Genomic DNA, 14,534 nt, shown 5'->3' with positions numbered 1-14,534 from the left:
TGGTAGCAGAGAGCCGGGAGTCCACCAGGATTGACTTTTGTGGTCATGGTTCATAAAGATGCACACTACTATAAGGTAGAGAAACGAACAATACACACTCTGGATGGGTGAAAGAGGGAACAGAGGGACTTCAGACATCTCTCAGCTAACAGCGAAGTCAAATATCTCTGCATAAGTCTATGACATTTAATTTTTAAAGAGTTTGCCCAAGTGCCCTTGGCCAGATTTTTCTTCCCTTTTGTGAACCAGGCAACCACTCACTGAATGACGGTTACATTCAGCACTGATTTATATACATCTGTTAAAAGGCTTTGGCATCATTTGAGTCATTTATCATTTAAAGATGATATAACAGCCACAATCACTCCTACTTTACATTTGGACCAATTAAGTTTTGGTAGCATTTCCAGTTTACTTCTATGCTAATATTTAGAACTTTTTTATGTACAGAAGAAAGAATATAACATGTAATCGCTTGTAAATTCTGTTTACACATTTGTGAAAGTGAACTTGGAATTAAATTGCAATGTTAACCTGTTAACTAGAATAGTATGTATCACCTGACAGTCTAAGGGTGCTTCAAATGAGGTTCTTAAAAAGTAAAAGATGGGAATCACTTGACTTTATCTGTCCCACACTTTCAAATGCCACACACTATAAAATTCATGGAGCAAACTCATTCCTTTAAGGTTTTCAATTAGCAGCTTCTAATCTACAAATCATTTCCAAAAAAACTAGACGAGAAGGCAAAACTTTTTCTGAAGAATTTCAGGTATGAACAGCTCAGCCATCCCCCACTGCCGTTTCTCCTTGAGCTGTCCCTATCCTACTCAAAAAGAAAAGAAAAAAAGAAAAGAAAGAAAAAGAAAAAAAACAACTCTCAGTGTTTTACAGAAATTTTCTGAAAGACTGAGACAAAAATAGGGTCTATTTCACTTTGCAACTGCCTGTAACTTTAGCATAATAAACTCTAAAGGGCACAGCCCTCACCGAAACACTTAAAAACAGCTTGAAAGGGGTACTCGCTGCCCGTTATGTTTACTCAAGCACTTGTTTAAAAACACATTTAAGGAAAATGTTTTTATTTCTACAGATTGCATTAATTATAGCTTTGCAAACACTGCGAGCTCTACAAGAAGACTGAACCGAGCTATTAGCTGCAAACCTCAGGTCTTGGCTAGAGAAGTCCTTATGGCTTATTTAGCAAGCCTAATGAATTGGCTCACCCATCTCTACGCAGAGTTCCATGTTTAGCATCATGGAGCCTGGAATAGCCAAAGAGGCTTGTTTCACGTCGCTTCGTAATTAAAAATAAAGTAAAATCGGTCAACCCAAGACGGTCCAAAAGCAGACCTCACTGCAGCATTATTCCTCTTCGGGAAAATAAAAGCATTAACAGGGACATTAACATCGGCCCGAAGCTCTGCGGAGACCCACGGTAAACTTCCACTTAGCTGCCACGGGCCGTGCTCTCCCCTGGAAAAAGGCGAAGGGGCGGCGGTGCCGGCTGCTCACCGCGCCGCGCCCCGCGCTGCCGGACACGCCGCGGCGGAGCTCCCCACCTCGGCTGGGAGCTCCATCCTCCGCCCAAAGCGGGGAGCAGCCCTTTGCCCGGCAGCTGAGGGGCGTGGGGCGCTCACACGCCGCCCGGGGGGAGCGCATCAGCCCGCTCAGGTGCGCCCCGGGGGACCGACCCGCCGGGCGCCCGGCGCCCAGCGGCGGGGCGGCCTTACCGTGAGGGCGGAGAGCTTCTGGGCCGGCACGGCGGGGAGCAGCTCCGGCAGCAGCAGCAGCAGCGGCACCCACATCCTGAGGCGGCGGCAGCGGCGGCGGGCACGCAGCGGCTCCGGGAAGCGGAGGAGGGGGACTCTCCTTGGGATGTCGCTCCCCCACCCGACGCCTGCTTTGGCTCCTTTTCAGTCGCTCCCGCTGGGAGGTCCCAGCTTAGGTCCTCTATTTTCTTTTTCCCCACCCCACCCCTTGAAATTTGGGGACGGGAGTATAGCAGAGAGGCGGCAGTTTCTCCCTCTTTCTGTCCCTCCCTCGCTCCTGGAGAGTCAGCCCCGGCTCGGAGATGCTCCCCAGCCTCTCCTCTCCCGGCGCCCTGCCGCCGCGCAGGCACTGCCGGGGGGATCCGCCGGACCCCGCCGCCTCCCCCGGGGCGCCGCGCCTCCCTCCGCCTCGGACGGGCTGCTGCCTAGCCCTGGGGGTCTCTTTCTTTCCCCTCCAGCCTCGTCTCCCCCGTGGCGGGGGAAGCGGGAGGAAAAGATTGGGAGGGGAAGGGAGGACCCTCCCACACCGCCCCTCGGGTGTCCGCCGCCGGCGGGGGGGGCCGCGGAAAGGCACTGCCGCGGCTGCGGAGGCTGGCGGTGTGCGACCTCACCGAGCCGCTCTTCCCTTTTTCCTCTTATCCTCCCCCCTCCCCAGCCCGGCCTCCGCTTTCTCCTCCCAGACCCACAGATCCTCGCCGATTAACCCTCCCCGGTGCTCCCGGGGGGACGCCGGCTCGCTCCCCCCGCCGGGCTCATTTTCCCCCCGCCTCCTGCTGAATCAACATCTACAAACACCGACAGCCCCTGGCGGGGGGCGTGAAAGGCGCCCCGACCCCCGGCCCGGTGCACTCCGACCCCCCCCCCCCGGTGCGCCCCGACCCTGGCCCCGCCGCCCGCCCGGTGCGCCGCGCCGCCCGCCCCGCCGCCCGCCGGGCACCGCACGGGGCCGAGGCGGCCAGGTTTCTGGCGGGGGCAAAAGCCGGGCAGCAGCGCCCTGTGGGACGGGGGGCGGCAGCCGGGCGTCGGTAGAGTCTGCCAGGCCCTCTGGCACGGCGGGGAGCGGGCACTCTTTGCCCGGGGGGGAGTCCCCCGGGGAGATGCAGGTCGCTGCAGGGCTGCCGCTACGCGTGCAGTAAATGCCAGGTGAAACCTTCCTTCCGACAGTTTTGCGCTTTTCTCGCTTATCTTTTAGGACCCAAATAGAGGTATTTTATTATTTCCTTACTGTGAATCGCCAGAGGATCTCCTCCCCCCCCCCCCCCCCCCCCCCCCCCCCCGGCCTGAAAGAAAGCCTTTTACTGCAATTTTGTCAATGGAGGAGTCCCCCGCTCCTCCCCCGAGACCCGCGGCTGGCTGCCCGCCTGCAGAGATCCCCACGGTTCAGTGGTGCTACCAGGGAGTCTGAAGCTATCAGGGCTTGCTTTATTCTTAGGGTGTGCGCATTTGTGGGAGAGGACCCGAGCGTGAAAGGGCTTTAGGGAGGCTGCGAAGTGGCACGCTCCCAGCACACAAGTGACAGTTTCCCCAGGCGTCCGGATCTGACCTTGCAGGCTTGTCACACCCTGGCAGTCACACCCTGCCTCAGCCAGCGCTCGGGATGGAGTGCGCTCTCCGGAGCAGCAGCTGCATGCACGGTGAACCACGGCAGAGAGAAGTGGATATTAATTACAGACAGACTTGGGTGCCCTATTTGAGACACCTACTGCTGACTTTTCCAGACCCTATGGTGTTCAAGGCATGCAGCCAACAAACTAGTCACGGCTTCTCCAGGTCTCAGCTGAGCCCCCAGAGTCACAAGAATTTGGAAAGCCCCCTTTTCAAAAAGTTTGGTTTTAAACAACTCGATTATCGACACAAAGTATGTGAATGCATGTGTATGTGCATGGCCCGTAATATTTCCTGGGCTTTTTAAATGGGAAAAAGAAAAGAAAAGAAAGCTATCACATGGCGTGATAGCTCTGACATGGCCAAGGTCAGAGCATGTTTGGGACCCTTCATTGCACCACGCAGACCTCCATTGGTCTCCAACTAGCAGCGTCTCACACAGAGAGAGCAGGTTGCCATTTGCTGCAGTAGGCAGCGCAGGACATTTTGCCAGCTTCACAGCCCCTTCCTCTCAGCTGGGAGGTGGCGAAACGGCAATGTTGATGTCTCTGTCAGAGCCAGGAGGAGCTTTTGTTCTTGTGACTGTGACTCCAGCCTCCTTCATACGTTAAAGTTATTCTCCGCATGTACCCATCAAACCTCTCATTCCCATTGCCTTGTCAATGTAGTCAGTCTCACCTCTCCAGAATCATCTTCCCAGTCCTCTTCCTTCTCTGCCAGTTCATCCCAGCCTGTCTCCCAGTTCGGGTCCAGGCCCCTTTCATCACCAAGCAGCCCTACAGCCTCATGCCTGCTTTCCCTTCTGCCACACTCTTTGTAGCTTGCCAAGCCCACAGCCCCTTTCACCTTCAGCTCAGTGCCCTCGGGTGCACCGCCGGCGTGCAGCTGGGCAAAGGCGATTCACGGCAGGCAGTCCCGTTGCTCTCGGTTGATCTGTCAGGACCTACTAAACGGCACAGCAGTCTGGATTTGACATTGCAGGAAAAAATCCATGCTCAGAATAGATGAGAAATGTATCTAATAAAAACAAGCTGCAGGTTTTTGAGGGTTTATAACTTAGTCAAATTTGAGTGGATTTCCACTGAGTTGGCAATAGCCAAAAAGCCAAAACTCTGCAAAAAGAGAAGTCTAGAGTCCAGAAACTGGTGGCATTATTGCCAAAATATACACCATTATTTTGTCTACTGTCATTTCCCCAGCTTTTTTTCTCAAAAGAGACTTGACTATGTCGCTTAAAATTTCTTCTTCCCTTTCTTTGCCCCCCATCCCAGAAGATAATTCAGCCTAAAGTAAATATTTTTAAAGGAAAATGTGAGACCAAGTGATAAAAAACTGGCGAGGTTTAAGCAACAGAAAACAGTGTTTTATAATGTAAAAGACAGAGTGATTTTAACAGGCAGAGCTTCCAGCCACCACCGTGGTGGTAAGAAACCTACCTGCCTCCAAGAACTTCCAGTCTGATTAGATAAGGGATATAAAAAGGGAAAGAAATATTTTTCCTCATTATAGCTGGGGAAGGGCTATGAGGGAGTCACATCAGTACTACTTACAGGTGTTGATCTCCTATTTAAAAATGAAACAGATTTCCAGAAGGACTCATGTGTCCATTCACAACAATACATTGTGAGTGTCCCCTCTGCATAGATGCCACTGAAGGAAAATTTTGGTTTACATTACTTGCTGTAGTTTGTCAGTGGTGGGTTTATCCTGAGAGCAGCCCTCAGCCCCCACGGCCAGATACGTTTTGGGTCATGTGACCGGTCAATTTTGACCCAGCTGCCACCTCACACCAGGGCCATGTCCAGACTTGATCTGTGCTACATTAGGAATTGTACCCAAGTTTCCTGAGCTCCTGCACTTCTGCTCTCATTATGAGACCCTCTTCCTTTCTCCTCTTCCCCCAGGTCTTTCTAGAACTGTTACAGAAAGCAACTCATGTTGCTTAGGTGAGTGAGCCTCACGGAGCAATCCTGTATAGTCTGACAGCAGCGGATCCAAATACACAGGAAATACTCGGCAGAATTTACTAGAGCATGAATGCTTTCTTTTCATGCTTTTAATTAGGTCAGAAAAAGCAGAAGGGAATTATCTCTCTGCTATAGAATTGTGCAGGCTGCTTTAAAATCCTGTGGACGGTTGACCATCCTGCATTAAATTCAACAGGATTGTTCCAATAAGGATCTTGGAAATTCTAACTGAGAGAAAGGAAGAATTATCTGGCTCTTAACTATCAAGGCTACAGAACGTAAATCCTCTTAGGTTTCAATGCAGTACTGTAACAACAGCGATGGACCGCTAGATCCAATCCGTGTTACTTGGCTGGGGTATGTAAGTGTTCGGAAGTCTGCTTCTCATAGCAGGATCAGGTGTTGCTTGGCAAAGGATAATGCAACTCATAGAAAGAGATTCTTTTTCTCCTGTGGATTCCTGGCACCCTCTTTTAAAGAATTGCCCTGCACTCTTACCTGCTTTTCAAGTTTGCTGTTTCTCAAGCAGCAAATGCATTCTGCAGCCTCGTTTGAGGTATATGAAATGCTTGATTCATTTTCAAAGTTTGAAAAAATAATGGGAAATAATATTAAAAGTCAAGCAAGCAGTTCCTGTAATACCTAGAGAATATACAGGCACTTACAGACATGCAAACAAGTACAGAACAGTTATTTGTATGCTGTGTGGCTAGGGCCTACCTTCCTCCCTTATGTTTCTACGTTACTGAGCAACGTGAAGTCCTGGTCAGCGACAGAGACTGATTGGGCCTGTAGCAAATAATAACAAAACAGAAATAATTAATTTTTTTTACTTGTAAAGCATTATCACTTAGTTTCTTATAAACAAAGATACTAAATCAAAACCAACTGACATCAGTGGCAAGTCTCCCATGGCTTTCATATGAATATGAATGAAAAGCTCACAAACAGCGATCCGAGACTCCAGCCCTACCGTACTTGTGGTATCGTTAAACTGTATTCACAGGTTTTTGTACCTGATATGGGTGATATCCCATATATGTCATACGTTTGGTTTAAAGGAATAATAAAACCCTCTGCTGTCTTACTTCATGTTTGCTGTGAGTAGCAGGAAAGATAGAGTCCAAGAGATAAATAGACTTAATAAAAAAATAAAAATGACTCATTCATTTAATTATTTTTTTAAAGTAGAAAATGGTCTTTGTAAACTTCTTTAACACGCAGTTTGTTTTAACACAGCTATGAGCAAGCAGCTGATGACTGAACTGTGCTCTGTGCCACATGAAATGTGGGGTGGAATTTTTAAAAGTGTTTATGGGAACCAGGGGCCGAGATCCTGGGTTTTTGAGAGCTACATAGGTGAGCCAAACACTCATCCCAAAACAACAATTGCCACGCATTATTTTATTCATTATTATTTTATTTATTATTTATTCATTGATTATGAAAAATAAAGTTATCAAACTGGCCTTTTAGAAAGAGGACACAATGTAGAGGTAAAGTCAAAATTGTGGAGGAACAGGCCCGTGTGTGGCTGGTTGTCCTTGGGAAACACAGATAGCTTTGAAAAGCGTCATCCATCAGTTAGACTTTCCAGTTTCAGCATGTTGCATTTTTCATGATTAGAACTTACTGTGTGGACTTTTATCACACTTTAGTGAGAAGTCAGTATGAGGAAGAGGACTTAATCCTTCAGGGCAACAACAACGACAAAAAACCCTGCTCTGAGTCTTGTGGGATGAGAGCAGAGCAGCACTAGTCCCTTTCCCGTCTGTCAGAGATGCACTTCTGCCACGCACTCCCCACCTGACGCCAGCACGCTCTTTAGATTTCTCAGAAGGAGGTTGCCTGTTGCAACGCAGAGAGAGGCATCGCTGCTGACTCACTCACTCGCCTTGCATTAAATCACCCTCCTGGATCGCCACAGCTCTGTGGCCAGAGGCACTCCTCTTTCGCCCAAGTGTAGAACTTGGGACGGTGTGGTTGGGAGCAGGAGCAAACCCAGAAAAAAAGGCTGGCTCCTGAGCTAAAGGAGCACGTGGGATGGCATGAAGGATGTGAGCGCTGGTAGAGGTAAGAAAGAAAAGGACAAAAAAAATAGCCTTTCGGAAATGTTGCTGACAAACTCAGTCTGCTGCCTAATCCTCTGGAAACAACCACGGGATTCTGCACGATTTTTGGAGCCTTGGAAACAAACCATAGTGTGGAGAATGTCAGTGGGAGGAGCTCTGTCTGGGCAGGGATAAACTCATCCCCAATGCTTGTAACTAGATTTGCACCAACCGTGAAAATCATGTAGGAAAACAGCTATTACATGAAGTGAAATACTGGTGGTAAAATGCTTTTCTGAGAGCCAGTGAAGTAGCTGAAGTGACATAGGACGCAGTAGAAAATAAGAACACAAAATAACACCAGAAGGTGTAAGTCATAAAATAGCTTCAAAATCATTGGGCACAAAAGTAGAATGTGCTTATCTATTATTATTATTATTATTATTATTATTATTATTATTATTATTATTATTGTTATTATTGTTATTATTGTTATTATTATTATTCCCTTTCCTTGGCCAGACTTATTTTGCTATCACTACCTGTTTGCTGTATGGCTCATCATCTTCCGGAAGTTCTTTATACTTGCAAATAAAAGAAGGAGCAAACAGTTTGAATGTGAAGATGTAGGAAATCTTCTTACTGGGAAGGTCCTGGGCAGCTGTCAGAGATATGCTACTTCAGCATTCCATATGCATTGCCTCTCAGAAGAGTAGGAAGAGGTCTGTTGTGGAGTTAAATGGAAATGCTTTCACAGGAAAAGTGTGGTATTCTACCAGTGGAAATTTCATGCAGTCCTAAATGTGGAATAAAAAGCTAGGTAAAGTGCATGAATATTTCTTATTTCCAGTTCCCAGCATTGACATTTGTATTGTGTACCAGCTTGCTATTTCAGATTTGTAAACCCATAGTAACCCAAAAACCATTACATTCTCATGCCTCTTCCTCAGCCCTGTGTAAAGCGAGCTCCGTGGTCCCAAGCCAGCTGCCTGTGGGCACAAGGTGTTTGCGAAGCCTTCACCACACCGAGCAATCTCAGCCCAGATGCCAAAGCCTAAACGGGCCCAGTGCCAGAGCCACACCGTCGCCACCGACAGAGATCAACCCAGGACAGGATGGAGGCGAAGCTGCCTGAGCTTGCAGGGCAGCCACCCTTGTCCCTTCCCGCACCATTCCTGCCTCGTACGTAAACGGAGGGCTTCAGTCTCCAGGGCTGTTACTGTGGCATCTTGCACAGAGATTAATGCCTTTTAAGAAATTCGGAAGTAGAAAGCAAACAGGCATAGGCTAGTTGTTCCTCACCCCTTCTCCCCTTCCTTCCTACCCCCTCCTCATAATGGGCACACAGGGAAGAAAAGTGTATTTTCTCCTTTCTGCCCTCAATGACTGTCCAAGGAAAGCCAGAACAAATCTTCTGTGCTAGGTGGGAAAACATAACTCATGACTACAAACCTGCCACATCTGCAGGGGGGAAATACTGGAAGTGTGAGCAAGAGGATGAGGAGGACCCTGCAATTGGGAGAGAGCAGGAATGACTGCCCAACAGGCCTTGTGGGGGGTGCAGGTCTGCAGCAGATGCCCTCAGACAGGTTTTGGTTGCCTCTGAGGGTAGGCAGAGGAGCAGGCACTTCTGGTGGGAAAGTGGCATTATCAGCATGCTGTGGTCTGTGCAAATATTGCTATGCTTGACCTAGCCAAAGTCTGCTTTACAATGCATAGCAGTGGCTTTTAGTCCACTGAGAGGCATCTTTTCTCACCAACCTCCCTTCAGAAGAGGAAAAAATTGACAAATAATGCAAGAAGCTCACTTAAACCTTCGAGAAAAAAATACCACAGTTTGAGGGAAATGCCCTTTCCTCTTCATGTTTATGATTTTCATTAGCTGGTTTTGCGTACAGGTACATTCTCATAGACATGGTGGCAGCAGTGAAACAGCAGGTTATCATGGCAGCGGACATGGCTGCAGTTCTGCTTTTAATTGGTTCTCTCCTTTTGGATTTTTTCAGTAGTTCAGAGGCTGTGATTTTCATGGGCTTCCCATTGCCTTACCAAAAGCCACTGGTTGCACCTCCTACAACCAGGTTTTTTTTTACTTTTGCTGACTACTAAGCTAATTAACAGTCATACATTTTGGAGAACATGTTGATAAGTGCCAAGGTTTCTTCAAAACCCTTAAAAAATCCTGTAGCGTAATGTCAAGAACTCATTTGGGCATGTGTTGCCTTACCACTTTAGAGAAAAGACAATATTATTTTTTTGTTTTAAAGTGAGGCAAAAAGCAGCAAGTTTTATGGGTTTTGGCAGACTGGTCTTTGTTGCTAGCATTTCCCCTTAGGCTGAGTTAGTGGTGAGCTGCTGGCTCTGTGTGTCTCTGAGGCACACCGAGGTACAGTGTAAAGAGGGTGGCAAAGAGACAAATTTATAGCAAGAAGTAAGTGGAAAGACATCACGAACAATTGAATAAGGACCTGTCTGCTTAAACAAACAACCTGCCAAGGCTTTTTCAGTGGAGGGCTGACATAAGACAAAAAGTTCATTTCTCAGAGCTGAAGAAAACCTTTCTTTCTCATTGTGGTTTTAAATCTCTGACAGGCTTCATAAACATTAATCCATAAGGTGTTTAAAATTTTGTGCCTCAGCAAAGATTTGTGCAGGTTCTGTGGTTTGTATTTATTTCTATGGAGTGACTATGGCATGAGAAGAAAGATTCTGGCTTTTGAAGTGTAAACACTGGCCCACTTGAGAGACAGAGATATGAATTACACTAAATATTTAGTAAATGATTGGTTTCCACTGGGAGAACAAAGTATTTTGCATTGGAAGAGATACAGAAAAAAGTAGGGGGAAAAAATCCAGTAGTTTCATAACTATTTTTCTAAGAAAGAATGTGAAACACTATCTGTAACTGGCACCTTGTAACCCTTAGTTCATTTGGCCTTTTCCTGAGCTCACAACAAGAGCTGATCAGAAATGCTTCAGTGAAATACGGTTTTGCATGGGCTTGTGTCAGAAAACAGTAGCTTTTAAAAAGCTGTGCTTTTCACAGAGGCACATCACTGCAACAAAATCCTTGTTGGGAAAGATTTCTTGGGCCCCAACAAACGCTTCTGCTGAAAATCAGACAAAGCTCTGCCCCTGAGGCTAGCGAAAAGGCTGGTGTTTGAGATGTCCGGAGGTACAGGAGACCCTGCTTCGAGCTCCTGTGTTGCCTGACTGACGCCCAGCTCTCCCACCTCCCATCCTAACCACCAGTTCATCGAACTGTCCTGGAGCAGCTCTGACAGATGAGCAGAGAGGAACGGAGCGATCTTTTGGCAGCCAGCAGGGCCAGGGCTGGGGAAATGTTTCACTAGAAGAAGGACTCAGATTTGATGCAGCTGATTTGGGCAGAGCAGGGACATGCACCTTTGTCTCCTGCATGCCAGGTGAGCGTCCCAAGCAGCTGGCTAATGTGGAGTCCCTGCTTGGTTTCTCAGGAGAAGCTTTTGCTGGTATTCTGTCTCAGCAAAATAAATACCTTGCAGCTCTGTTGGCAAAAACCACTCAGGTTGCCAGGATGTGTTATTTCATCCTTAGAACCAGTGCGCTGTCGGGAGTTGCACCACCCCTCAGGGGTTTATTGATATAAAAATTCCAGCATAGCTATACTTGCAAGCTCTTCCTAGTGTACACTATGCCTGTGAAAAAGAGTATTTGAGAACATTTGGCATTAACAGATTTTTTTTTTTTGCACATTTTTACAGAAACATGGAACAAACAGTAAAAATAAGTTAGGCTAACAAATTCAGTGCCTAAGCAAATATTATAGGGTGCTTTGTTAGACTGGGGCTGATATTGGAGTTAGGGAAGAAAAACAAACAACAGTGTTACTTTTCTTTGAGATTTGTCTGTGGCCAGCCCTAGTAGCTGCAACTAGAATCTAAATGTCATCTCAAAAAAAAAAAAAAACAAACCATGTGCTGTCCTTAATTCCTGTAAATCATATTGACTTCAGTTGCATTCCTCTGGTGTAACTGAGAGCAGAATTTGGCCAAAAAGTATTAGTACTGCTCTTTTGCCCACAGGTTTTACATATTTCATGTGGAGATGTCTAACTAAATATCAGATAGCTGATCATTTGCCACCTTGGCAGTCAGCACAGATCACCAAGGCCAGACTTGATGTTGTTGATCTCAGTACTACAAATCAGAGGGAAAATGTGCAGCGATAATCCAAAGAGAGCCCCAGAGGGCAGGTCTGGCTTTCCAGGTGTCGTTACAACAGGTCTGGACTATACAAATGTCCCCTGGCAGCATGGGAAGCTTGCCTTCAGTGGAGTGCCTGAGAAACCATGTTTGCCCCATGGTTCGGTACATCAGTGCCTAATCCACACCACTGGGATGGCTCCAGACAGCAAACTTGTGCTCACAGTGCCCAGGAATATCAGCTGTCCTTGAGCCACCGTTTGTGCCCCAGCCATTACGAAACTTTTCCTGTTTCCCTCCTACGCAGCTCTGAGCTATTGCTTTTTCTCGACTGTGCCTTCCTCTGGTTGGGAGGCAGGACTTGGCTTTTCTCTCCGAGATGCCTCACTGCTGCAGGTGCCATTACAAATATTTTATTAGTTCATTTTCAGAAACCCGGAGAGCGAAAGAATCTGATGTAGAACTGAACATTGCTTTGCACAACTGCTCTGGAAGGTATGTCCAGCTTGGCACTGAGCTTAGTCATCCCAGTTGGCAGGAGAGCAGAAAGTCCTTTCTCTCTCAAAGATGAAATCTGTGTGTCTGCCAACTCCCTGTAATTACAAGCCCCAAAGAGTGTCTACTCCAGTGTAACTAGAGATCTACGGGCTTTGGCATTTCATGTATCAATTACCACTTAGTGCTACATCACCAGGCCAAGATGGGAATTTCCTTTGTGGGGATTCCTCTTTTATTAATAAAATACGAATCGCATTCATTCTCCAACATCAATCTCAGCTGGCTAATTTCATTTCTGTCCCCCAATACAGAGCTCCAGTTGAATGCTCCCAGGGAGTATCCCTTCTCTCTTGCCTGTCTCTTTGCCTGTGTTTAATTCTGCATCAGTATAGAGAGTCATCCTTTTTTCTCTCTGTGCAGTTAATTCCCACTCCAAAACACTCTTTCTGAACAGCCTCTTAAGGTCACTGTGGGTTGAACCACAGTCCAGGCTCCTGGGCTTTGCCATGCCTGCCCATGACTACCAGCACCTCAAAGTCACACCTGACCATATAGTCACACCCATAGCATGTGGCAGTGAGATTTCAGGGGGCTCCTGACTCCTGACCAGCTGCAGTCAGGAGTTAGGAGGCATATCACTGGCTGCAGGCTGAACCTGTATCAATACAAAATTTTCAAAACCTGCTGAGAAGCTGTTAAACACAGATGGCTAGCCAGTGCTGAATGCTGTCCTGTCTGCACCATACAACAGGTGGCAATCAAAACAGCTTTAAACTGGAGTGTCAGTGACATAGATGTACAGGTTGTGCCTGAAAATTGATTCACCAGGTATTATGGGAGAACTCTGACTTTCATGGGCCCTTATGGAAGAGCCCTCAGAGGCTCAGAGGCTCATACAATGCAGATAATTACTGCCCTTCATGCATTCACCTTTCTCCATTCCTGCCACTATCAGGTATGGATCCACTGCTGGAAGACAAGTCTTTTCCTGCCTGTGACTGAAATGTTATCACAGGAGATTAAGAGAGAGGAAGATTATGAAGAACATTTTGCCAGGAGCCTTCTGGTCCCCAGGAGGAATGGGTGAATCTTGGGGAGGGGTTCAGCCTCACTAGGGGCTTACACGATACTATCCGAGCAGTGACTGCTGCAGACACTGGGAATATGTTTAATTTTTTACTTCGTGGGTGGAAACACTGTGGAATAAAGAATTTCTGGAAGGTGAAGGAAAAAGCAATACAGCAGCTGTTACAAAACGATCTGGCTGCCCAAATCCCTGCATACACAGGGGCATTTGCTCAGCTCCTGTTCTTTAACTTTTCTCTCAAGATGAAGCTAAAGGAGAGCAAAGTGAAAAAAAACAATATAAGAGGAAAGCTGAGAGTGAGCAGAGGTTCTTTCCCCAAATATCGCCAATGGTAAGATACCGAATCTGTTCGGTGAGCAGCAGACTTTGCCTCTGGCCTCAGTTCTGCAGCTGAAACACCCCATGTCTGGTAAGCTGTGAGCTCCGGCCACAGCTTTCCCTGCTGTTGGTACAGGCAGCATGGGTCTCACCTCTTTAGTGTCTCTGGTGTCAGGTGATGCAGTCGATCTCCCACCGCAGCTCTTCTGTGCCTCCATTTGAGCCTCTCTCCAGAACCTGGGTAGTGACATTCACAGGGCATTTAGGACCACAATCTCTCCAAGCCTCTAGTGCTCTGTCAGCTTGGGCTGGAGTTAGCCAGCATGGATCAGAGAGATTGAAAGGGCTGAGAAATACAGTGATATTATATAAATCTTGTTTCCTTATGAACAACTTCAAAAAATTGTATTCAAATAAGACAAAAGTATGGAGAAACAGCCTTCATGTGTTTGCCACTTGCCAGTTAGAAACCTCTATGTGCAGTGATTTATAGTTTATTGCTAACCGCACTTTCATTGAAACTTGAATTTATTTCACACCAGAAGGTTTTTGCAGATTTTGAAAACATTTGCTTTTGGTCTGATGGGACTTCTGAATCTTTTGGGGGGTTGTTGGCTTTGGTTTTTGTTCCTTTGGTTTAGAATTGCAAGCTCTATCCCTCCCTTTAACCTCCCTCACCACTTGTTCTCATTATTTATGAAAATATGAATATTATTTTCCATGCTTATAAACAATTTTTCTTTTTATGAACCATAATCAGAAGGGATTTCTCTGGCCTTTGAGGATTCAGCCTAGGTGGGTTTTGGGTCTCTGTTTATACTGGAGCCTGAGGTCCTCAGCTAATTTTGAACAGTTGAAAATTAGAAGGAAAGTGCAGCTAAAGTTTCAGTTGGTTTGTTTTTTGAAGCAATCACAGATAGGCTCAAAAGCCTAGTAAGGCAATTCTTTTACTTCTTTTGACTATTCAAAGAAGGCAAACTTTTACTTACCTTGTTCACTCATAGCTTCAATGTCTATCCATAAGATTACCTATGTGGATTTGTCCCCAAAAA

At 46.7% G+C, this 14,534-nt stretch overlaps 1 protein-coding gene across 4 annotated transcripts in view; it reads right to left on the bottom strand.

Annotated features, from left to right (window-relative positions):
* The window catches only part of SMOC2 (SPARC related modular calcium binding 2), a 150,610-nt gene extending 148,284 nt beyond the window's left edge, over nt 1–2,326 (bottom strand). For all 4 annotated transcript variants that reach the window (XM_076334030.1, XM_076334031.1, XM_076334032.1 and 1 more), the window contains exon 1: nt 1,734–2,326. In XM_076334030.1, the coding sequence (XP_076190145.1) occupies nt 1,734–1,808 (75 nt within the window). In that variant the 5' untranslated portion in view covers nt 1,809–2,326. The remainder of the gene's footprint in view (nt 1–1,733) is intronic.
* Nucleotides 2,327–14,534: the final 12,208 nt, after the last annotated feature.

Source organism: Aptenodytes patagonicus, chromosome 3 (genome assembly GCF_965638725.1).
Source record: "Aptenodytes patagonicus chromosome 3, bAptPat1.pri.cur, whole genome shotgun sequence".
In the NCBI taxonomy this organism is placed as follows: Eukaryota; Metazoa; Chordata; class Aves; order Sphenisciformes; family Spheniscidae; genus Aptenodytes; species Aptenodytes patagonicus.
This window is presented reverse-complemented; position numbering and strand designations above follow the sequence as displayed.